The sequence below is a fragment of the Schistocerca cancellata genome, chromosome 5 (assembly GCF_023864275.1).
Source record: "Schistocerca cancellata isolate TAMUIC-IGC-003103 chromosome 5, iqSchCanc2.1, whole genome shotgun sequence".
NCBI classification, from domain to species: Eukaryota; Metazoa; Arthropoda; class Insecta; order Orthoptera; family Acrididae; genus Schistocerca; species Schistocerca cancellata.
Window position 1 is genome coordinate 643,833,577 of NC_064630.1, and position 24,627 is coordinate 643,858,203.

At 42.0% G+C, this 24,627-nt stretch overlaps 1 protein-coding gene across 2 annotated transcripts in view; it reads right to left on the reverse strand.

Moving 5' to 3' along the window:
- Nucleotides 1–6,157: 6,157 nt before the first annotated feature.
- The window catches only part of LOC126187807 (peptidoglycan recognition protein 1-like), a 127,440-nt gene continuing 108,970 nt past the window's right edge, over nt 6,158–24,627 (reverse strand). Inside the window, exons 3-4 of one of the 2 annotated variants that reach the window (XM_049929093.1) lie at nt 21,097–21,296; nt 6,158–6,660 (exon numbers count right to left, since the gene is read on the reverse strand). In XM_049929093.1, coding sequence (XP_049785050.1) covers nt 6,256–6,660; nt 21,097–21,296 — 605 coding nt within the window. In that variant the 3' untranslated portion in view covers nt 6,158–6,255. The remainder of the gene's footprint in view (nt 6,661–21,096; nt 21,297–24,627) is intronic. The other variant, XM_049929092.1, reaches the window with a different exon arrangement.

Consider the following 24,627-nt stretch of genomic DNA (forward strand, 5'->3'; position numbering starts at 1 on the left):
TGAAAAGGTGTTAGCATGTGGACGTAATGTGCTGTTCCAGTCTCTTCTGTACTTAAGGTCCATCACCGTTCCCTTTGGATCCCTACGTAATTCGGTGCTCTCCGATACACACGATCGAACAGCGGAGGAGTGGTACTCAAGCGTCAACTTTAGGTTACAATATCTCCGGATGTAATTAACATTTTTCAATGCAACAAGCGGCACTGATTACGTATTTGTTTATATGTTCAGATGTGCTAACAAAACTAACGGGGTTCCATTTAAAAAAACGTAGGTTTGTGTTAAAAAACATACTTCCGTGCTTTTTTGTATGGTTTGTATTAAACAATTACACTAGCCCCTCTCCTCACGTTCGGTCTGTGGAATCGATTCGTCAGTATTTGATGTGCTTTACGAAATATATCCAGCGGTAATGTTAGGTGACTCACCCTATATATATATATATTTTTTCTTCAAAAATAGCCTCTAAAATACAATCATCTAAGAAAAATGTTGATATACACACACAGTTACCAGAGAGTAAAATCACTCTATGCTTTCTGAAAGTTTTTTTTACACATTTGTACAGTTACAAATGAAGCATTACGTTCATATTTTGCTTCAAGGTATTCTTTGACACTGCACAGACAACTTTTAACCAAATGAGATGTTAGTTTATATTTTTAAAACAGACATGTTTTTTTTATTATCTTTATATATTTCATGAAAGAATAAACCCCCATTCGACTCTGCATTAATGTATTTATCTTCTGTACTATCTAGATGTCCCATTTTATGCCATCATCGAGTACAGTGCTAAATGTTCTTGGACCATTAACGCGCTATATCTGTTAGGGACTGCGTTAACAGATATCAAATGGCGGTTTATTCCTTCGAAAAATATTGCTTTACTGCAGATCAGCACCATCGAAAACTTTTCATCTTTATATAGTTTTGCAAACTATTCTGTAGAAGGCATTCTTCTTTTACACGCACTTTTTCAGTTAATTTGAGCTGATATCCTTCATTATAATAATGATTTTTATTTCTTGTGTTATAGTTATGGATATCTCTTTTAACAATGCAGCATGGTTACTTTTTACATAAGTAATTGTTTCATCTATGCGTAGTGACGCTACTGTTAATTTGTTTATTTCCCTGAATTTATTTCTGCAGGAATATCTAGGGGATAATTTTGTTATGCATATTCCAGCATCTTTTGTAGCTTTAGTACTCCTTGCATGTGCACATTTGCAGAATTTCCCCAGACCAGGATACCATATGAAATTTGGGAATGAACTAACCCATGGTACATCGTTAGGAATGTTAGTGTGTTTATCGTCCTTGACATGTTCTCATTAGAAATATAATTGAACTCACTTTACGACAAATACTATTTATGTGCTTCTCTCACGTCAAGTACCTATCCAGTATCACACCCAGCAATTTGTAAGTTTCTGCCTCTTTCAGCTCCAAGTCTCCAAACTTAACAGTAATATTTTTCAAGTTAGGTGTTTTGTTTGCATGTATTTGCATTTAAGCGATTTTATTTGTGTTTAAAAAGGATTATTTCCTGTAATATAATATTTTTCATTTTCCATATTTAGAGAAGCTTACTTTTGTAAGCCATCTGTTGAAAGACTAATTATAACAAATGAAGTGTCACCTGCATGCATGATAGCGTTTCCACATGCTATTTTGGGCATATCATTTACAAATAAAATAAAAAGTAGTGGGCCCAGCTCTGATCCTTGAACCACTCCACCCTTAACAAATTCAGAATTTGAGTAGACATTTGTAATAGTATTGTTAACATTTTGTTTTATATCTAAACACTGTTCCCAACTTTACATGAAGGATTTTATGATAACGGCTGCTTCTCCCTGATACCATAATACTTAAGCTTTTCTAATAATATGTTGTGGCACACACAATTAAACATTTTTGAAAGCTAAAGAAACATACGACAAACTTTCTTTTGTTCGTCTAGTGCCTCAGATACACACGCTAAACCTATGCTGTGCCTCATTCAAAGTAATGCATTTTTCTATAAAATTCACTATTCTGTCTTTAATTGCACATTCTATTAATTTAGAAAGGACAGGTGCAATAATTATTCGTGAGTAATTTCCTGGATATTCTTTGGTGCCTCTTTCGAAAATAGGGATCAGTTTACTCTTTGTTAAACATGTCGGGAATATTCCTTCTTCTGCAGCTAAGTTTTCAAGAAAAGTCAAAGACTTTGTCACCCACTGCAGGCAGCATTTAATTAGTCTAGCAATTATATGTACCTCAGTATTTTTTGTGTTCATTTGTTGGGAGATAGAACAAACGTTTTGTCTCAGGAGGAGTATTTTGTGTGCATTTTGTATCAGGAGAGTTTAGCTTCATTATTTTATCCACTGACTCAACATAGTGTTGATTTAAAATATTAGTGCCTTCTTTAAGAGTCCCTGATTTCCTCGTTGTTTTTCTTTATAGTTCGATCCCACTGCTTTTCGTGTCTACACTGTCCCTCTCGTTCTTTATGTGTGACCATATTGTCTTTGTGACATTGTTAGAAGCTGTAATTGTGTTTATGTAACTGGTTTGGCTTCTGTATTTGGTTTCTTTTATCAGTTTCTTATTTGATCGCTTCTTTTCCCTACAGGCATCACAGTTCTGCTAGTCTTGGAATTAGCTGAGATTGTTCATGCATAGCTTTTAGCTCTTCCCTCTTCCTTTTTACATTTGCTGTGCCCAATTATTATTGCACTTAACGACTGTATTCCTACATGCTAGTGGACTTGCAAGATGTATGTAATAGGATTACGTTTTGGAGAGTGGTTCCCATCCTTTATTTACGTTAGCTGTTTGGTATATAACACTCCAATCTTTAGATTGCATTAATCTTTTTAGCCTCCGTAGGTTTGCTTACTTTGTTTGTCGCTATTCTTTAAAGATATTTTCTGAAAACTGACAGAAATAAAACCCTCGCTACAGTTTAAGTAAACAACAACACCAAAGGTTTCCGGGCGGGAAGGAGCGCCTGGTCCCCGGCACGAATCCGCCAGGCGGATTTGTGTCGAGGTCCGGTGAACCGGCCAGTCTGTGGATGGTTTTTAGGCGGTTTTCCATCTGACTCGGCGAATGCGGGCTGGTTCCCCCTATTTCGCCTCAGTTACACTATGTCGGCGATTGCTACGCAAACAAGTTCTCCACGTACGCGTACACCACCATTACGCTACCACGCAAATTCGTCTGGTGTGAGACGTTCCCTGGGGGGTCCACCGGGGGCCGAACCGCACAATAACCCTGGGTTCGGTGTGGGGCGGCAGAGGGGTGAAGTGGACTGCGGTAGTCGTCGTGGGGTTGTGGACCACTGCGGCTGCAGCGGAGACGGAGCCTCTCCGTCGTTTCTACGTCCCGGTTAACATACAATACAATACATACTGTGGTGTCACCGCCAGACACCACACTTGCTGGGTGGTAGCCTTTAAATCGGCCGCGGTCCGTTAGCATTAGTTGGATCCGCGTGTCGCCACTATCAGTGATTGCAGACCGAGCGCCGCCACACGGCAGGTCTTGTCTAGAGAGGCTCCCTAGCACTGGGCCCAGTTGTACAGCCGACTTTTCTAGCGATGGTTCACTGTCCACATACGCTCTCATATGCAGAGACGACAGTTTAGCATAGCCTACAGCTACGTCATTTGCTACGATCTAGCAAGGCGCCATATTCAGTTACTATAATGATATTGTGAATCATGTACCGTCAATTATTCAGTTACTATAATGATATTGAGAAACATGTACCGTCAAGAGAGACGTTCATAATTCAGGGATTAAAGTTAAACATCAAACTAATTACGTCGGCTTTCTGAATTTTAATTCCTTGTCATGTTCCAGACCTCACGTCAGTATAGTCCTTCCCTCCTCACGCCAGCCTGCGTGAGCTAAAACGCGTGCATTCCGGCCTCCACTAGTAACACGGTATTGGCTCTTCTGCCAACACAACATATACAATACACCAAAAGTCGTGTATGTAATATAAAATAGTCCCTAAACGAGTCCACTTACAAGTGAAATGTAATTCCTTTGCATTTTAAACTATAGTGAGAATTATTAGCACACCTGTAAATGACACATGCTGGCATTTTTTATCAAAACACTTCGACCAGAAGTTAACGTTTAGGACAACTAACATGGCGGACGTTGGCTTCAAGTCTTGACGTCATGAAAACTACTCTCATTATACCCCTACAGCTGAATGTCTGTTTAAACAGCATCTCTAGTTATCTGAGCGAGAGAGGAAATTAGTAACTGAATTTTACAACAATTTATGAAAATGAGTATAGAATATAATGCTCCTTTTTTTCGTATTCTTCCTCGAGTGAGGTTAACCTGCAGTTACCGACGAAATTACCGTACTCAGTCAAACTGCATCAATAATGAGACGACGTTATTCACGAAATTAACGGTACACGGTCAAACTGCATCCATTAATTATCAGACGAAGCGATGCTGGTAACAGGATGGCCACGGTCGAACATCATAAACTGTATTCTTTTCCAAAGAATCGTAATCGAAAGGGACGTATCTCAATACACCAGACGAGCTACGATAGGATACATCAGAATTCAACAAACCAGGAGCCCTGAGAAAACAGCTACTGTCATGTAGAGCAGCGCCAGTGTCCACAGCATACGCATGTGTAGATGTATAAGAAAAGGCAAGACTTGGTCACAGTTGAAATAAACGTCCTAGTTCATATTCGTCATGCTGGCTTGCATTACTCCGTGCACACACCGCGCGTAAAGTGCTTCACTGGGCCAACAGTTCATTCGACTTGTTGCATCATTTGAAAGACGATTTCCAGTCAAATTTTGACCAGTTTCTGTGTTGTTTGGCCCATTAATAACTTCCAGCTTTGTGTGGCACTGAGAGCAACGGCCTTTTGCAAGGAGTTCAACTCCATTTGTCCGTTGAAGGCAGTTTCCTTCATAAAGTTTCAAGAAATCGATTGAGATGGACCTGCATTCACTGACAGCAACAGTTCCTGTCAGACGGCAAACATTTTTCTTTACAAGGAGTAACACTCGTCCCGGTACCGGTCGGTTAGGATCTTTATAGGGGCATTGCTCTTACATTTTATTACGTGGCTATGGATGGTATATTATCCCTTGCAGACACGTGGGACAGTGCGCATTCATATCAGGACTGTTGATACTTTTGAAAATGTCGGGAATCCGATATATCGATTATTGTGTCTCACTGTTTTGAGGCACAAAACGCGAGGGTGTCATCATTCCATTCTACAGCTGATTATTGTCCACATTCACAACTGCAAATACCTTTAATGTGTTACTGATGATATTTGAGTTACTGATGATACCTGAATATTTGAGCAGTTTTTTTTTTACTTCGTGGCAATAAGAGCCACAGTGAGGTTATGCAGGTTCGTTACTACAATACAGTAATTAATCATTTATCAGTCTATTAATCCCCTTATTACATAACTCAAAATTTTATTGTTCAGAATGTTTACTGAATTAAGTTTTACTAACCTGTTGGCACGAAATTTGCTTTCGCACAGGTAGTGACTCAAGTCATCAGAACGAGTAGAACTGACTCCTTTGTGAACAGTTTTAATAAAATTAATTAGTTCAAGAACAGGATTAGCGACTAGGTTCTGCTATTATTTTATTTATATTTTAGTGAAGTAAGAATTACAATCAACCATACTTTTAAGCGACCATTCTAACTTGAGCTTTATAGTCGCGATTCCTTTTAATCTTCAGTGACACTGTGTAGAAAATTGCGATTCTGGTCATTAGCTGTCTAATTTCAAATATTTTTTGATCAAAATACTTCGGATTTGATGCCTCACCAAATTACTATATATATAATCACGGTCAAGGTTACATAACCTGTGTAAAGTGGAGCGGAGTTACAACACCACTTCACTGCTATGATATATCAGTGGTGGATTACGACATTGCCACCTGGTACCAATTCTACGCTGTCTACAGCGCCTAAAGGTGATCAGTGCGCTCTTTTATGGAGGTTGACCAATATTTTATCTGGTGAGCTCTGTTGGGAATTGAAATGGAAGACGATGGGTTTTGCTGTCGTCGAAACAATATTTTACGTTTTCTTGTCAGGAATTATAGCAATTTGTAACAGAGCAATAAACAGTGGATTTATCACGAAAGTTAGCATTTATTCACTCATCTGTTGTCAACTGCTCTACATAAAGATATTTTCTGATTAAATGGCAGGATTCTTGACCAAACAGATCTAGTGGCCGGGGCTGTCGTCGCTGTCAGCAGGTTGGGTGCAGACGACGCCCTGGTCACAGTGCTCTAGGCAGCGGTGTGGCCAGTCTGCGATCTCCAGGAGGGCCCAGCGCCCTGGGCTGAGCGTGTTCTTCACCTGGTTGTGTGCCAGCAGGCGGTAGTCGGGCGCCAGCATACCCGTGCTCACACCCTTCTCCAGCAACCAGCGCAGTGCTGATGACATCTCTTTAGTCATGTTGCGCTCGACGTAGTTGCCGATGAGTGCCACATCAACATTGCAGCGCAGACCAATACCCTTACTGGGGTTCGTGCTGTTCCACCCTCGGCCTTCATAGATATTGCCATCGCTGTCGATCAAGAAGTTGTAGGAGATCTCTGGTTGATCATACATCTGCCAGTGCAGCTCCTGTAAACAGGGCAGCCAATTCTGGAGTCTACCAAATATCAGTTCTAGAGCCACTGTTGTTTTGGATTTATGTAAGTTTCTTTTCATTCAATAGACAAAATGCAGAATTTTTTCTTTTATGTGTGTTCAATGAAAACACAAAATAAAAAATGTTTTCACTCTGCAGTGGACTCTGATGTGATAAAACATTACAGTAAATTTTAATGGAACACTAATCTTAACAAAACCATTAATAAATCTCTACACTTAAAGAAAAAGCATATGTGACGACAAAATGAACCAAAACAGAACATATATACATCAATTTAATAATTTAAAAAAACTCCAGTTATGCAAAGCAAATATAAGACTATGCACCACTTTTAAAACTTCAGTGGTAGGGAAATATTCTATCCTTGGTCCCCAAAACCAATATTTTAATAAACTAATCCCTGAAATGATTAAGATAATAATTATAGCACTATCAAATGTATTGTTATTTTAAAATTAGAACGTTCTATATCAATAAAAATGGTTGTTTACAAATTTGCTTTATTGGTTTAATAAAATGTATGAAAATGCGAAAGTTTTTCATTATCATATATTTTATTTTTAGCATTTCTAGATGGTATCTATTTATTTCTATTACCAGAACTGCATCAAATGAAATATTTCACCCAAAATCAAGTGCTATAATATTCGCTTCAACATTATACATCATTATTATACTAACATTAATTTTTATAGGTAAAAGAAAGTTGTTTATATTCTATAAACATACGGGCACTATAAATCATTCAATTGATTATTGAGAAATAACAACATGTGCAGATTTCCCTTATTGTGACCCTACTTTCAGTACTACAATAGTAATTATACTTTATCTATTTTTTGTATTATTAGTGGTAGTTTATATTAATCAAGAACCTATTTGGAAAACATAGAAACAGTAAATATTAATAATGTAATTAATTATGAAGAAATGAAATGAAATGATCATATGGCATTGTTGGCCGGGAGACCACCGTATTGCAAGTCCTTTTTAGTTGACGCCACTTTGGCGACTTGAGAGTCAATGATGATGAAATGATGATGAAGAACACACACAGCACCCAGTCATCACGAGGTAGAGAAAATCCCTGACCCCGCCGGGAATCGAACCCGGGACCCCGTGCGCGGAGGCGAGAACACTACCGCAAGACCACTATGAAGAAATAATACCTGTAGGAAAGGTATATAATAATACAAAATTTATTATTACAGTAATAATAAATTATCTATTACTAGCATATTAGCAGTAGTGGAAATTACTAATATTAATGAAGAACCTATTTGTAAACTATGATAATTATACTACTCAAGAAATTCTCATGGATAACACACCTGTTAATTAAAATTCTTAATAACTCTTTGGTTGATTTATAAGTGTATGTCACATGTAAACAATGGTGTAATCATCTGAATTTTATATGGTAATTGTGTGTCTACAATTTTTATCCATATTTCGTTGCACATAAGTGAAGGGCTTTTATGGTTTACACACACACCCACTGTGTGTGTGTGTGTGTGTGTGTGTGTGTGTGTGAGAGAGAGAGAGAGAGAGAGAGAGAGAGAGAGAGAGAGAGAGAGAGAATAATTGGGATAATTGGGACAATTATTCTTTTCTTAGTTATAGCAAATACATTTGTTGTGTATGTTTTACCTACTGATCAAGTACCTCTTTGGTGAGTAACAGTAATTACAAATCTATTATCAGCATTTCCATTTTTAAAAGTAGGTTAAGTTCAGTGGGTCTGAGAGGGATTTGCTGCATATAATGCTGCATTAATTCACTTTTTCACATTTCATTTTCGATTATTATTTATCATTACATATGCAGGTGCAATTCCTTTTTTATTAGCTAAACAGGATCTAGTAATCCTTTGGAATTTATGGACACACTTAAAAAATTTCAGTTCCTCTCACTTTGTATCTAAGTATTCAATTGTATTAATAAGATATTATTACTTATATCATGGTTAATTAATCCTTACCGTTTTAGGAAATCCAGATACTTTTGTAATAGCAAATCGTCTTCTAACACCAGTATATATTCAATAAAATGATACGTCTTATTTGCCTGTGCACTTCTATGGTCAATTCCATACAAGCTAGCAGGAGATACTGTTTTATTCTTATCCATTAGAAATGCAATAATTTTACTATTTTATAATAAATAATAAAAAACACCATTTTCAGGAATTCAATTTTATCCTGTTAATCACGTTTTATTTTGAATTATAGTAGTTTTTGTGTAGTAATATTAACCCTTAACTCATAAGGTATGGTTTCTCAAACTGCTCAAAAAATTTTTGAACTTGAGCTCGAAAGTCACTTCTGATGGAATGCTTCTATACTACCACTATATCTATCTATCTACCTATATCCCGCTCCAGCTACTGCCGGGTCTGGGTGCTGATAAGTCCTCTCCATTTGGCTCGCTTCTCCCACCACTTTTCTTCCTGCACTTGCTGCCAGGTCACACCTCTCCTTCCTACAGATATTCTCACTCCCATTTTCCACTGTGTTCTTGGGCACCCTCTAGGTCTTTTCCCATCCATCTTTAGTTCTTCCATAATTTTGGGGAGTCTGCCCATGCATCCTCTTAACATGCCCATACCATCTTAATCTCTTTCTTTCAATTTCTTCTCTCATACTTTCTTGTTTAAGGTCTTTTCTAATCTCTACATTCCTTACTCTGTCCATTCTTGTTTTTCCCTTAACTGCTCTGAGAAATTTCATTTCCCCTGCTTGCAGTCTGATCCAGTCCCTTTCTGTCATTGTCCATGTTTCTCCACCTTCTTAAATAGCGATCCCTAGAACGTTCTGTTGCAGTTTGCATTATCACTTCCTTTGTTTGATGTTGACATTTGTTATTGACAGATGTTGGGGTCTTCTAGACCCCACCTCAAGAACTACATACCTGTTTTCTCCAGTCGAGTACAAAATATGTTCACAGGAATGGTCAGTTTTAATAATCCTAAATTGGATGGAACTGTTAATCGGTGGATGAAGAAAGATTGTAGTGATACATGTAAAAAAATAAACAAAAAAGACTATGATATTACAATAGCCAGTGATTACAGTTCTGTCAGTGGAGGATCATTCAGAGGAAGAATTTCAGGAAAATTGTGATGGTAACTATTCTCTTTTCCCAATAAAATACTTAGAGTGTTAGATAAAAATAAATGCGGTCCAAGTGGTAATAAAGAAAAATGTAGAACCCACCTCTGAATGTCAATTTTTCAGACTCTTTTTGTGCATATCCATAGCAATTTTTATATGCAAGTTTAAAGCCTGGAATTCAGTTTTGTGTTAAAATTTGCAATTCTCTAACAGTTGATTTATGTGTTCTGTTTAAAAAACTGACCAAAATTATGTTGTTCTATGTGATGAAAAGTAAAATACCGGAGAATCTATTTCACACAACGAAATCAAAAAAAGCATTTGAACAGCACTTAAGTAAACATAAAAGTAAATGCTCTATAACTTAAATTATAAACTTCAAGTGATTGCCATCTTAAATCTTGGTTTAAACATGGGGATCCTACAGACCCTAATCCCTATGTTATAGTGTACGTTCCAGAAAATTCATGTCTTTAGGTAAGTGTTAACATGAACTAGAAATCAATCAGTAGCAGAACCTAACTTTATAACAAGACAAATTCTAACAGTCACTTACTTTACCAATTTCTTAATTAATGTTCTTGTAGCAAATGCACAAGATAAAATAATTGTGGAAGACATTTTAATGTAGTTTACTAGCTTAGAAAAATCATACGTTTTGAAAATATAAAACTAGAATTTATCTTTCCTTTCAACTACTTAATTCGCAAAAAAAGTCCACTAAATAAAGGAAATGAATAACATCTTTAAAATAATAAACAAAATAAAAAATGTAAAGATGAAAAATTGTTTCAAGTGAAGCATATTAACATATTATAAAGCGACCACTGCAAAGTTCCACTAATACAAATAAAATCAAAAGATACCACCACAGGTTTAATAACAAAATAGAAAGGAATAAAAATCACCCCTAAAAAATTAAAGCCATTTATGAAGGCAATTCTAGTATATTCTGCCAAAGAAATATAACTGTGCAAACCACAGTGAAGTACAAGACAGATGGTGGTTAATATTTTACTATATTTTACGGTTTCTTCCTGTTACAGTTGTATATAGAGTCTGGGAAGAATATATGGCATCTATGCCTGCTGTAATTAGCCTTATCTTCTGTTCATAATTTCTATGACAGTGACATGTAGCGGGCTGGAGAATATTTCTAGACTGTTTATTAAATTGGGTCTTGAAATATTGTAAACAGGCTTTCACAGGATAATAAGTGTCTATCTTCAAAACCTGACAATTCTGTTTTTTCAACATCTCTGTGACGCTCTTCCATGATTCAAACTTGTGACCATTTGAGCAACCTTTCTTTTCATACGTTCAATATGCCCTATTATTCCTATTTGGTCTGGGTCCCATGTACTTCAGCTATATTTTAAGTAATTTTTAAGCAGTCTCCTTTGTACGCTGACAGCATTTTCCCGGTATCCTGCCAATGAACAGAAGTCTGCCTGCTGCCTTATTTACGACTGTGTCCACATTTTGCGAGTAATTTGAGAACACTATTCGGCTAAATAGTATCGACTCTGGCGACGCACAAAAAACTAATAAGGAAAATGAAAAAACAGTTATTTACTGGGGACAAAATTGACCAATGGTGACATGAACAGACTTCATTTATAATAATAGATTTATTGCAGCCAAAATGGCCATTTGGTGCGTGAAGTACAGGAATTATTCTCTGTTCACTATTGTTAGTCAGTACAGAATTTCACCAGCGATTCTGTTCTCATCCTACAAATCAACACATGAAATTTCTCACACTGGTCATCGGGCCTCGCACATATACAGCTGGTGCTGGGCACGTGAATGCTCTGCGTGTTGCACTGTTTGTGGTGAAATCCATGCACGGAGAGTCTTGTCACAACGTGGCGGAGTTCATATCCTCCCTGCGTCCATTCACGGTTTGTCATGGCGTCAGTAGCATAGAAATCCTTACATATCTTGCGTTTCTTCTAATGTAGTTCTAAGTCCTGGTAGGCTGCCGTCACTGGGAGTAAGTGTTTCAGTCGCAGCTCTTCTATGAAGAAGAGCTCTCTGGCCAGTTCATACACAAGCCCCGAGATTGTGTATTTGGAGAGACATAGCGCCATTTTCAAGTAAGTAGCTTTCAGCTTGCTCCATTAAGTTTCGGGAATGCAGCCGCATGAATTCTGCTTCTTCTTCTAATATTTCGGCTGTATACCTTTCAGCCATCTTCAGAGAGAGCCGTACGACTGACGCTCCAGCGCTCGCTCCATCCTTTTAAACTCGCGGACCGCGCCACTGCGCATGCGGCCACAGATAAACAAGGCGCCAGTGATGTTAATCGGCGGCAAAGACGTACAACATGCATGAGTTACGTCTGTGGCTGCGCATTCGATCCATGCTGGGAGGTCGATGTATTACTGGGAGCTGAACTGTAGCGACGTCTTTGTAAGTTCAATATTGAAAGTGCCGGATTCCATGATTTATCTAATGTGAAACCGCTGTCTCTATTAATTAAATTCTTCGTCAAGCGGATTTCAATGGCCTATTTTACTACGGAGTCCCAGAAAGATGAAACAGAAGTCAGAATTTCGACATTTTCATATACCATAGAGTGACCAGAATCAATACAATGCTCTGCCACAGCCGATTTACTGGGTTGTAAGAGCCGAGTGTACCTGCGATGTTCCGTACACCTCTCTTGGACTGTACGATTCGTTTGTCCGATATATGAAAGGCCACATTCACATGGTATCTTGTAAACTCCAGGCTTGCGGAGTAGTAAGTCATCTTTAACGGAACCCAGGAGTGTAGCCGTCTTCGCCGGTGGACGAAAAATCACTTTTACTTTATGTTTAGTGAGGATCCGTCCTATTTTGGATGAAAGGCTTCCCACATACGGTAGGAAAGCCATGGATTTAAATGTTTCCTCGTCATCTTCTGCATTCCTTACGGACACCTTAGGTTTTATTTGTAGTGCCTTACGTATCTGTTGTGGAGAATACCCGTTGTCCTCAAAAACTCTCTTCAGATGTAAAAGTTCGTCTTTTAAACTACTTTCATCAGATATGACGTGTGCTCGGTGTACCAAAGTCTGCGAAGGATGGTGACAGCTATTTGCATGTAAATATAAGTCCGTATGGGTCGGTTTCCGATACACTGCATGACCCAAAGTGCCATCTTCTTTGCGTCGAACCAAGACATCCAAAAATGGAAGACATCCCTCCTTTTCCACTTCCATTGTAAACTGAATTTGTCCATGGATGGAATTCAGATGGTTTAAGAAGTCCTGCAATTTGTCCTCGCCATGGGGCCACACTACAAAGGTATCATCAACGTACCTCCAAAAAGCTGTAGGCTTCAAACTAGCAAACTCCAGGGCCTTCTCCTCGAAGTCCTCCATAAATAAATTGGCCACCAAGGGTGACAAAGGACTACCCATGGCAACACCGTCAGTCTGTTCAAAAAAGTCGTTATTAAATAAAAAGTATGTGGAGGTCATCACATGGTGAAACAAAGCTAAAATCTCCTTATCAAAACTTTATCCAATGAGATCTAAAGATTCAGAGAGAGGTACCTTAGTAAATAGCGACACTACATCAAAGCTGACTAATACATCAGAGGTGTTCAGTTTCAAAGATTTTAATTTGCCAATGAAATCTGCAGAGTTCCTTATATGATGATCACATTTTCCCACAAGCGGCCTCAATAGTGACGCCAGGTGCTTGGCACAATCATAGTTGGGAGAACCAATACTGCTCACGATAGGACGTAGAGGAACGTCTTTCTTATGGATCTTTGGGAGTCCATAAAGCCTTGGAGGCACTGCACCACTTGGTTTCAGTCTTCGTATGACTTCCGGTGGAAATGGGGAGGCATTCAAAAGCGACGCCGTCTTCCTTACCACCTTGTTGGTGGGGTCCTTACTGATCTTCCGGTACATACTATCATTCAGTACGCTGTATATCTTATCATGATAGTCGTCACGTGACATTAAAACAGTGGCATTACCTTTGTCAGCAGGGAGAACCACCGTTTCGGTATCTTGGCGGAGCATACGTAGTGCAGTCCTCTCTGCCACAGATACACTTCTGGAAATGGAAAAAAGAACACATTGACACCGGTGTGTCAGACCCACCATACTTGCTCCGGACACTGCGAGAGGGCTGTACAAGTAATGATCACATGCATGGCACAGCGGACACACCAGGAACCGCGGTGTTGGCCGTCGAATGGCGCTAACTGCGCAGCATTTGTGCACCGCCGCCGTCAGTGTCAGCCAGTTTGCCGTGGCATACGGAGCTCCATCGCAGTCTTTAACACTGGTAGCATGCCGCGACAGCGTGGACGTGAACCGTATGTGCAGTTGACGGACTTTGAGCGAGGGCGTATAGTGGGCATGCGGGAGGCCGGGTGGATGTACCGCCGAATTGCTCAACACGTGGGGCGTGAGGTCTCCACAGTACATCGATGTTGTCGCCAGTGGTCGGCGGAAGGTGCACGTGCCCGTCGACCTGGGACCGGACCGCAGCGACGCACGGATGCACGCCAAGACCGTAGGATCCTATGCAGTGCCGTAGGGGACCGCACCGCCACTTCCCAGCAAATTAGGGACACTGTTGCTCCTGGGGTATCGGCGAGGACCATTCGCAACCGTCTCCATGAAGCTGGGCTACGGTCCCGCACACCGTTAGGCCGTCTTCCGCTCACGCCCCAACATCGTGCAGCCCGCCTCCAGTGGTGTCGCGACAGGCGTGAATGGAGGGACGAATGGAGATGTGTCGTCTTCAGCGATGAGAGTCGCTTCTGCCTTGGTGCCAATGATGGTCGTATGCGTGTTTGGCGCCGTGTAGGTGAGCGCCACAATCAGGACTGCATACGACCGAGGCACACAGGGCCAACACCCGGCATCATGGTGTGGGGAGCGATCTCCTACACTGGCCGTACACCACTGGTGATCGTCGAGGGGCACTGAATAGTGCACGGTACATCCAAACCGTCATCGAACCCATCGTTCTACCATTCCTAGACCGGCAAGGGAACTTGCTGTTCCAACAGGACAATGCACATCCGCATGTATCCCGTGCCACCCAACGTGCTCTAGAAGGTGTAAGTCAACTACCCTGGCCAGCAAGATCTCCGGATCTGTCCCCCATTGAGCATGTTTGGGACTGGATGAAGCGTCGTCTCACGCGGTCTGCATGTCCAGCACGAACGCTGGTCCAACTGAGGTGCCAGGTGGAAATGGCATGGCAAACCGTTCCACAGGACTACATCCAGCATCTCTACGATCATCTCCATGGGAGAATAGCAGCCTGCATTGCTGCGAAATGTGGATATACACTGTACTAGTGCCGACATTGTGCATGCTCTGTTGCCTGTGTCTATGTGCCTGTGGTTCTGTCAGTGTGATCATGTGATGTATCTGACCTCAGGAATGTGTCAATAAAGTTTCCCCTTCCTGGGACAATGAATTCACGGTGTTCTTATTTCAATTTCCAGGAGTGTATATTGCTTCTTTGTGGACGAGCCTTCATAACAGCTCGACAAGTTTCGCGTCTTATTTCATCTGCAGAATCCGTAGAGAGTGGTCGAACAGCTTCACCATGTGATGACCTCCACATACTTTTTATTTAATAACGACTTTTTTGAACAGACTGACGGTGTTGCCATGGGTAGTCCTTTGTCACCCTTGGTGGCCAATTTATTTATGGAGGACTTCGAGGAGAAGGCCCTGGAGTCTGCTAGTTTGAAGCCTACAGTTTTTTGGAGGTACGTTGATGATACCTTTGTAGTGTGGCCCCATGGCGAGGACAAATTGCAGGACTTCTTAAACCATCTGAATTCCATCCATGGACAAATTCAGTTTACAATGGAAGTGGAAAAGGAGGGATGTCTTCCATTTTTGGATGTCTTGGTTCGACGCAAAGAAGATGGCACTTTGGGTCATGCAGTATATCGGAAACCGACCCATACGGACTTATATTTACATGCAAATAGCTGTCACCATCCTTCGCAGACTTTGGTACACCGAGCACACGTCATATCTGATGAAAGTAGTTTAAAAGACGAACTTTTACATCTGAAGAGAGTTTTTGAGGACAACGGGTATTCTCCACAACAGATACGTAAGGCACTACAAATAAAACCTAAGGTGTCCGTAAGGAATGCAGAAGATGACGAGGAAACATTTAAATCCATGGCTTTCCTACCGTATGTGGGAAGCCTTTCATCCAAAATAGGACGGATCCTCACTAAACATAAAGTAAAAGTGATTTTTCGTCCACCGGCGAAGACGGCTGCACTCCTGGGTTCCGTTAAAGATGACTTACTACTCCGCAAGCCTGGAGTTTACAAGATACCATGTGAATGTGGCCTTTCATATATCTGACAAACGAATCGTACAGTCCAAGAGAGGTGTACGGAACATCGCAGGTACACTCGGCTCTTACAACCCAGTAAATCGGCTGTGGCAGAGCATTGTATTGATTCTGGTCACTCTATGGTATATGAAAATGTCGAAATTCTGACTTCTGTTTCATCTTTCTGGGACTCCGTAGTAAAATAGGCCATTGAAATCCGCTTGACGAAGAATTTAATTAATAGAGACAGCGGTTTCACATTAGATAAATCATGGAATCCGGCACTTTCAATATTGAACTTACAAAGACGTCGCTACAGTTCAGCTCCCAGTAATACATCGACCTCCCAGCATGGATCGAATGCGCAGCCACAGACGTAACTCATGCATGTTGTACGTCTTTGCCGCCGATTAACATCACTGGCGCCTTGTTTATCTGTGGCCGCATGCGCAGTGGCGCGGTCCGCGAGTTTAAAAGGATGGAGCGAGCGCTGGAGCGTCAGTCGTACGGCTCTCTCTGAAGATGGCTGAAAGGTATACAGCCGAAATATTAGAAGAAGAAGCAGAATTCATGCGGCTGCATTCCCGAAACTTAATGGAGCAGTCTTTGCGCCGCGAAAACCTGAAGATTCACAGCCTTCAGCTTTTCTATTTTTTGAGATCTGTCTTCTTCAGATGAATCCATATGTTTTCCAATCCGTAAATTGTAACAGGTTCAACTTTGTGTTCAGACAGTCGTAGGGTTGTTTTCAGGGAGAGGTTGCCTATCGTCTTGATATCATTTATGTCTCTCGTTGCGGCGCTGGCTCTGTGGTTTATGTGGCATTTGAATACAGTTTCCTGTGACTGAAGGGTAACTCCTAGGTACGTAAAACTGGCGACTGACTTTAGCGGTGTCTCTTCAACGTAGAAAGTGCCGGGTATTCCTCCTCTTCTGAAGGTCATGGAGACTGTCTTCTCTTCATTCAAGGATAGGTCGTTTTTTCGTGCCCACTGCACTAACTGGTTGAACGTCTTCTGCAGATGGTCCTCAGAAACTGAGGTTAATGCCATGTCGTCTGCATACATGAGTAGTTTTACATTGTCGGGTTTTATTGTCCCAATGATGTCTGTCGTACCTAAGATAGAGAATAAGGGCTCAGTGGGTCACCTTGCAACACTCCAACTGTTTGCTGCATCAGGCTGGACTTATCAATACCGTCATTTATTTCCACCCAGTTGTTAGTGATAAGATCTCTAATGATTGGCAACAGGTAATGTCTTGGACCTAAGGCAGTTTCCAGATTCTTCATTAGAATGGATCTATTGATTGTGTCGAACGCCTTGGTGAAGTCTATGAAAATTTCATGAAGCTTTCCCCCTCGGTTCGCTAAGCCCATTTGTATATCGGTTTGGAGACAGACTGCATTTATTGGCGTGGGTTACGTACAAAGCTGAAATGTTATAATTAGCTCAAAATTATTTTCAGAATAAAAGCTCTTGCAACAGCAGCTTATTATTATACACTTTCTTTTCTTCAAACACTTTTTCGTTATGATTCAACCAGATAGGATTTTCTGAGGTAATAATTTTTCTTTTTTTAGTTTTGTAATAAATAAACCGACGGAAAAAATCGGCACACCAAGAAGAAGCTGCTGGACATAAAATTCGTAGGCGTTTTTTTTTTAAGTCTGAAAGATGATGATGTCTATAGCGCCACTATGAGGATCGAAATCAGGTTTGCTACAAATACACACTAGTGTAACGGTTGTGAACTTTAATGACCACTGAATATTTTCGAGAGGTGGCTATCTACAGCCGTCAAGTAATGTATAAAATGCATTTTTAACCATCAGCCACTTTTATTTTAAACCCAAATATCGACTGGTTTCAGTCATGGACCATCTTCACAGATACGGGTTAAAATGGTTTAAGCCACAACATTACATTTGTCATTACTTGAATAATGTCTAGAGCATGTCATGAATATCAGTATGTATACAGACCAGTACTCTGCATACATTTGTTATTATTATGTTTGCTTCTAAAAGTTCTGTCATATATTGATATTCATGAAATGCTCTACACATTATTTAAATAATGAGAAATGTAATGTTGTGGCTTAAACCATTTTAACCCTATCCATGAAGATGGTCCTCGACTGAAACCAGTCGATATTTGGGTTTAAAATAAAAGCGGCTGAGGGTTAAACATGCATTTTATCCATATAAGATACCATTGAGACTGGACGTGGTGAGTTGATGTTAACCAAGAATGCCTTTAAGGCGACAAAAACGCCATATCAGCATCAAAATGAATTTGAACGCGGTCGTGTGACAAGGATACGAGAAGCTTAACGTTCCTTCTGCGATACTGCAGAAAGACTTGGCAAGAATGTAGCTACTCTACATGACTGCTGGCAGTGGTAGTCACGTGCACGTATGGTAGTAAAAAGACTGGGCACCATTTCGACTTCAGTGGTGTCAAACGAGAGCTCATTGGAGGGCTGGGTGGAGATCCGTCCTCCCTCGGCGCCTCTGATGGTCGTATGTTGGTTAGAAGGCCAGTCGATGGCCTGCAACCAACTTGTCTGTGTGCTAGATACATTGGATCTGCACTTGGAGCTATGCTCTGGTGTGCGATATCGTATGAGACCACGAACGCTCTCGTGGATATCCCACGCACAATGACTGCGGAGTGGTACATCAGTCTGGTGATTCGACCTGTTGTGCTTCCATTCATTAGCAGCATTCCAGGAGGTGTTTTACAGCAGGATAACGCTCACCCACATACCTGTGTTGTAATCCAACATGCTCTAGAGAGCGTCCTCATGTTGCCTTGGCCTGTTCGGTCACCAGATCCGTCTCCAATCGAGCTCATATGGGACATCATCGGACGACAACTCCAGCGTCATCCCCAACCAGCATTAACCATCGCTGTATTGACCGACCAAGTGCAACAGCAATGGAATGGCGCCTGTATGATATAATGCATGCACGTTTGCATTCAACATTCTGGCTGCTACACTGGTGATTAATGTACCAGTGCTTCACATTTGCAATGGCTTACCTCGCGAATACATTAACCTGTGACTTTGTTATGGTTCAAATGACTCTGAGCACTATAGGACTTAACATCTGAGGTCATCAGTACCCTATAACTTAGAACTACTTAAACCTAACTAACCTAAGGACATCACACACATCCATGCCCGAGGCAGGATTCGAACCTGCGACAGTAGCGGTCGCGCAGTTCCAGACTGAAACGCCTATAACCGCTCAGCCACACCGGCCAGGGACTTTGCTATGTTAATCACTTAAACATGCTACCTAGCCAAATGTATTCCCGAAATTTCACTACTATAGTCTACAGTAATTATTTTTTGGCGTCGTAATTTTTTTTTCGGTCAGTGTATGTAATTAGGTTAACACTGTCACACTCCTACAATATGAGTTACTGAGGAGTTGTGGAAAGTAGTGAAGAGAAAATAACAGGTCTCCTACTAGTCGTCGAGTTCATGTACTGGCAGCAAGGGTGGTTTTGGACAAATTGAGGAGTTCGTGTGTGGAACAGGTAAAAGTAGCGCTGTTAGTGAGAGCTGGTGTCGAAGCTTGAAAACATGCTGAAGTACAGGGCTATTACAAATGATTGAAGCGATTTCATAAATTCACTGTAGCTCCATTCATTCACATATGGTCACGACACGCTACTGATACGTAGAAAAACTCATAAAGTTTTGTTCGGCTGAAGCCGCACTTCAGGTTTCTGCCGCCAGAGCGCTCGAGCGCGCAGTGATACAAAATGGCGACAGGAGCCGAGAAAGCGTATGTCGTGCTTGAAATGCACTCACATCAGTCAGTCATAACAGTGCAACGACACTGCAGGACGAAGTTCAACAAAGATCCACCAACTGCTAACTCCATTCGGCGATGGTATGCGCAGTTTAAAGCTTCTGGATGCCTCTGTAAGGGGAAATCAACGGGTCGGCCTGCAGTGAGCGAAGAAATGGTTGAATGCGTGCGGGCAAGTTTCACGCGTAGCCCGCAGAAGGCGACGAATAAAGCAAGCAGGGAGCTAAACGTATCACAGCCGACGGTTTGGAAAATCTTACGGAAAAGGCTAAAGCAGAAGCCTTACCGTTTACAATTGCTACAAGCCCTGACACCCGATGACAAAGTCAAACGCTTTGAATTTTCGGCGCAGTTGCAACAGCTCATGGAAGAGGATGCGTTCAGTGCGAAACTTGTTTTCAGTGATGAAGCAACATTTTTTCTTAATGGTGAAGTGAACAGACACAATGTGCGAATCTGGGCAGTAGAGAATCCTCACGCATTCGTGCAACAAATTCGCAATTCACCAAAAGTTAATGTGTTTTGTGCAATCTCACGGTTTAAAGTTTACAGCCCCTTTTTCTTCTGCGAAAAAAACATTACAGGACACGTGTATCTGGACATGCTGGAAAATTGGTTCGTGCCACAATTGGAGACCGACAGCGCCGACTTCATCTTTCAACAGGATGGTGCTCCACCGCACTTCCATCACGATGTTTGGCATTTCTTAGACAAGAGATTGGAAAACCGTTGGATCGGTCGTGGTGGAGATCATGATCAGCACTTCATGTCATGGCCTCCACGCTCTCTCGACTTAACCCCATGCGATTTCTTTCTGTGGGGTTATGTGAAAGATTCAGTGTTTAAACCTCCTCTACCAAGAAACGTGCCAGAACTGCGAGCTCGCATCAACTATGCTTTCGAACTCATTGATGGGGACATGCTGCGCCGAGTGTGGGAGGAACTTTATTATCGGCTTGATGTCTGCCGAATCACTAAAGGGGCACATATCGAACATTTGTGAATGCCTAAAAAAACTTTTTGAGTTTTTGTATGTGTGTGCAAAGCATTGTGAAAATATCTCAAATAATAAAGTTATTGTAGAGCTGTGAAATCGCTTCAATCATTTGTAATAACCCTGTAGAACAGACATACCTGTATGGCTCGCAGTATGGAGGTGCAGTTGTGCAGGCCGAAGCACTCCGGACCCGCTGTGTGCTTCACCACAGCGTACGGCGTCGGATGCGCCAACTGAATAGTGTGGGTCTGTTGCCGCAGGCTCCATGACGAGTGTGGCACGACGCGCCGCTCCGAGCTGTACACCGGAAGTGACGTCGTGTGGCCGCTCCCGCAAACTGCACGTGACCAACAGTGCGACATTACCTTTCACATATAATCTAACCTCGACAGCACCAATAAATTCACTGTAGCTCCATTCATTGACATATGGTCACGACACACTACAGATACGTAGAAAAACTCATAAAGTTTTGTTCGGCCGAAGCCGCACTTCAGGTTTCTGCCGCCAGAGCGCTCGAGAGCGCAGTGAGACAAAATGGCGACAGGAGCCGAGAAAGCGTATGTCGTGCTTGAAATGCAGTCACATCAGTCAGTCATAACAGTGCAACGACACTGCAGGACGAAGTTCAACAAAGATCCACCAACTGCTAACTCCATTCGGCGATGGTATGCGCAGTTTAAAGCTTCTGGATGCGTAATGTACGAGCGAGTATCCACTAACTTATCTATAGAATATGTATCTATAACGACTGCTGCGAGCGATGATGGGTACTGGCGGAGTGGCGCCTGATTTTCAGCATCCAACGGTGTTTCGAACGATTCATTTCCTATCGAACTCTTACCTTCACATGGTCACAGAGTCGTTTCCTTTGTAGCAAATGGAACTATCACCTGTCGTCCTAACTTGATATCAAACCGCACCATAAATCGGTCTCTCACCACAATCTGATTTCGAAATTCAAATGCTTTGACCTCACCAACTAGAAACCAATCCGTTACCTTCCAAACTAACCACCTACATTAAAGATTCTTTCGTCAGCACAATCACGAATTAATTATGATCCGCATCGCCATAACAACCATATAAACTGTCCAGTCACATTAATGTCACCATCTCTCAAAAGCCAGAGTAACCACCTTTTGCAGTGTAGACCTGCAATGGTCTGCAGCACAATAAAGATCCAGATCGGATTTGCTATAAATATACGCTGTAACGGTCGTGAGCTTTAGTTACCATTGAGACTGGACGTGGTGAGTTGATGCCAGGAAAGCGTTTAAGGCAACAAAGACTCCATATCAACATCTTACTGAGTTTGAACGAGGTCGTGTGATAGGGCTACGAAGCTGAACGATCCATCTTCGATACTGCAGAAAGACTTGGCAGGAATGTAGCCACTGCACATGACTGCTCGCAGCGGTGTTCACGGGTAGGCACTTCGTGCAGGGAGTGGCAACTGACCCTTAACATAGACAAATGTAATGTATTGCGAATACATAGAAAGAAGGATCCTTTATTGTATGATTATATGATAGCGGAACAAGCACTGGTAGCAGTTACTTCTGTAAAATATCTGGGAGTATGCGCGCGGAACGATTTGAAGTGGAATGATCATATAAAATTAATTGTTGGTAAGGCGGGTACCAGGTTGAGATTCATTGGGAGAGTCCTTAGAAAATGTAGTCCATCAACAAAGGAGGTGGCTTACAAAACACTCTTTCGACCTATACTTGAGTATTGCTCATCAGTGTGGGATCCGTACCAGATCGGCTTGACAGAGGAGATACAGAGGATTCAAAGAAGAGAAGCGCGTTTCGTCACAGGGTTATTTGGTAAGCGTGATAGCGTTACGGAGATGTTTAGCAAACTCAAGTGGCAGACCCTGCAAGAGAGGCGCTGTGCATCGCGGTGTAGCTTGTTGTCCAGGTTTCGAGAGGGTGCGTTTCTGGATGAGGTATCGAATATATTGTTTCCCCCTACTTATACCTCCCGAGGAGATCACGAATGTAAAATTAGAGAGATTCGAGCGCGCACGGAGGCTTTCCCGCAATCGTTCTTCCCGCGAACCATACGCGACTGAAACAGAAAATAGAGGTAATGACAGTGGCACGTAAAGTGCCCTCCGCCACACACCGTTGGGTGGCTTGCGGAATATAAATGTAGATGTAGATGTAGATGTATGGTCGCAGAATGACTGGGCGTCATTGTGACTTCAGTGGTGTCAAACGAGAGCTCATTGGAGCACTGGGTGAAGGCCAATTCTGTCTCGACGCCAGTGATGGTCGTGTGTTGGTTAGAAGGAGGCCAGCTGAGAGCCTGCTACCACTTGTTTGCTCTACATACTGGATCTACACTTGGAGCTATGTTCTGGGGTGAGATATCGTATGGCAGCAGGAGCACTCTCGTGGTTATACCATGCATAACGACTGCAGATGGATACATCAATCTGGTTATTCGAGCTGTTGTGCTTCTATTCATGAACAGCGTTCCAGGGAGTGTTTTCCAATAGAATAACGCTCGCCCACATGCCGCTGTTGTAACCCAACATGCACTAGAGAGCGTCCCCTCAAGTTGCCTTGGCCTGCTCGGCCACAGCATACGTCTCCAATCGAGCTCATATAAGACATCATCGGACGATAACTCCAGCGTCATCCACAACCACCATTAATCATGTCTGTATTGACTGATCAAATGCAACAGGCGTTACTAAACCACAACATAACCTAACCTCTACAGCACCATGCCAGGTTTAATGTACGAGGGAGTATCCACTGACTTACGTAGAACGTGTATCGATAACGACTGCTGCGAGCGATGACGAGAACTGGCGGAGTGGTGCCTGCTTTTCAGTACCCAAAGCCGTCCCGACGGGTTCATTTCTTATTGATCACGTGACGAACTCTTACACAGTAGTCGTTTCCCTTTGCAGCTTTCGACCTAAACTTGACATCAAATCGCACCACAAAAAGGTCTCTCGCCGCAATCTGATTTTGAATTTGAAATTCTTTGGCCTCACCAACTGATAACCAATCTGTTACCTTCCAACTAACCAGCTACATTAAAGATTCGTCCGTCAGCACAACCACGAATTATTATCATCCACATAGCCATCTACACTGTCCAGTCACAGTAATGTACCACCTGTCGAAAGCCAGAATAACCACCTTTAGCAGCGCAGACCACTGAAGGACGTGCGGGAAGAGAGTCAGTGAGGTTCTGGAAGGAACCGTCAGGGGTGTGGAGCCTTGCTAAAGGTCGGTTCCCACTAGGTCTGCTGCCCGTCAAAACCGCGCGGCAGTGGTGTGGTTGCCATGGAAACTCCATCAGCTGCGCGGCGCGGTGGGGTCTGCATCGCGGTTTGCCCATGTCGAACCGCTGCAGCTGCCGCGTGCCGCGCTCCAGGTCCGTCTCGCCAATCACAGAACGCGTTGAGCGTGACGTCAGGTACGGAACCTCGGGCCACACGAACTTTCGCCGAACCGCTGGCGTGGACGCGCCGGCAGCTATGAAATACTTATCATCTGATTTCAAGGAAACTATTCGGATAAATTCTAGTGTCCGATACCACCCGTCGGCTTTGACCAATGACGTCATACGTAAGGCAAAGATGCTGCAATGGACAATCTATGAATGGAACGGATCATACTCTTAAACAAACGAATGTAGCA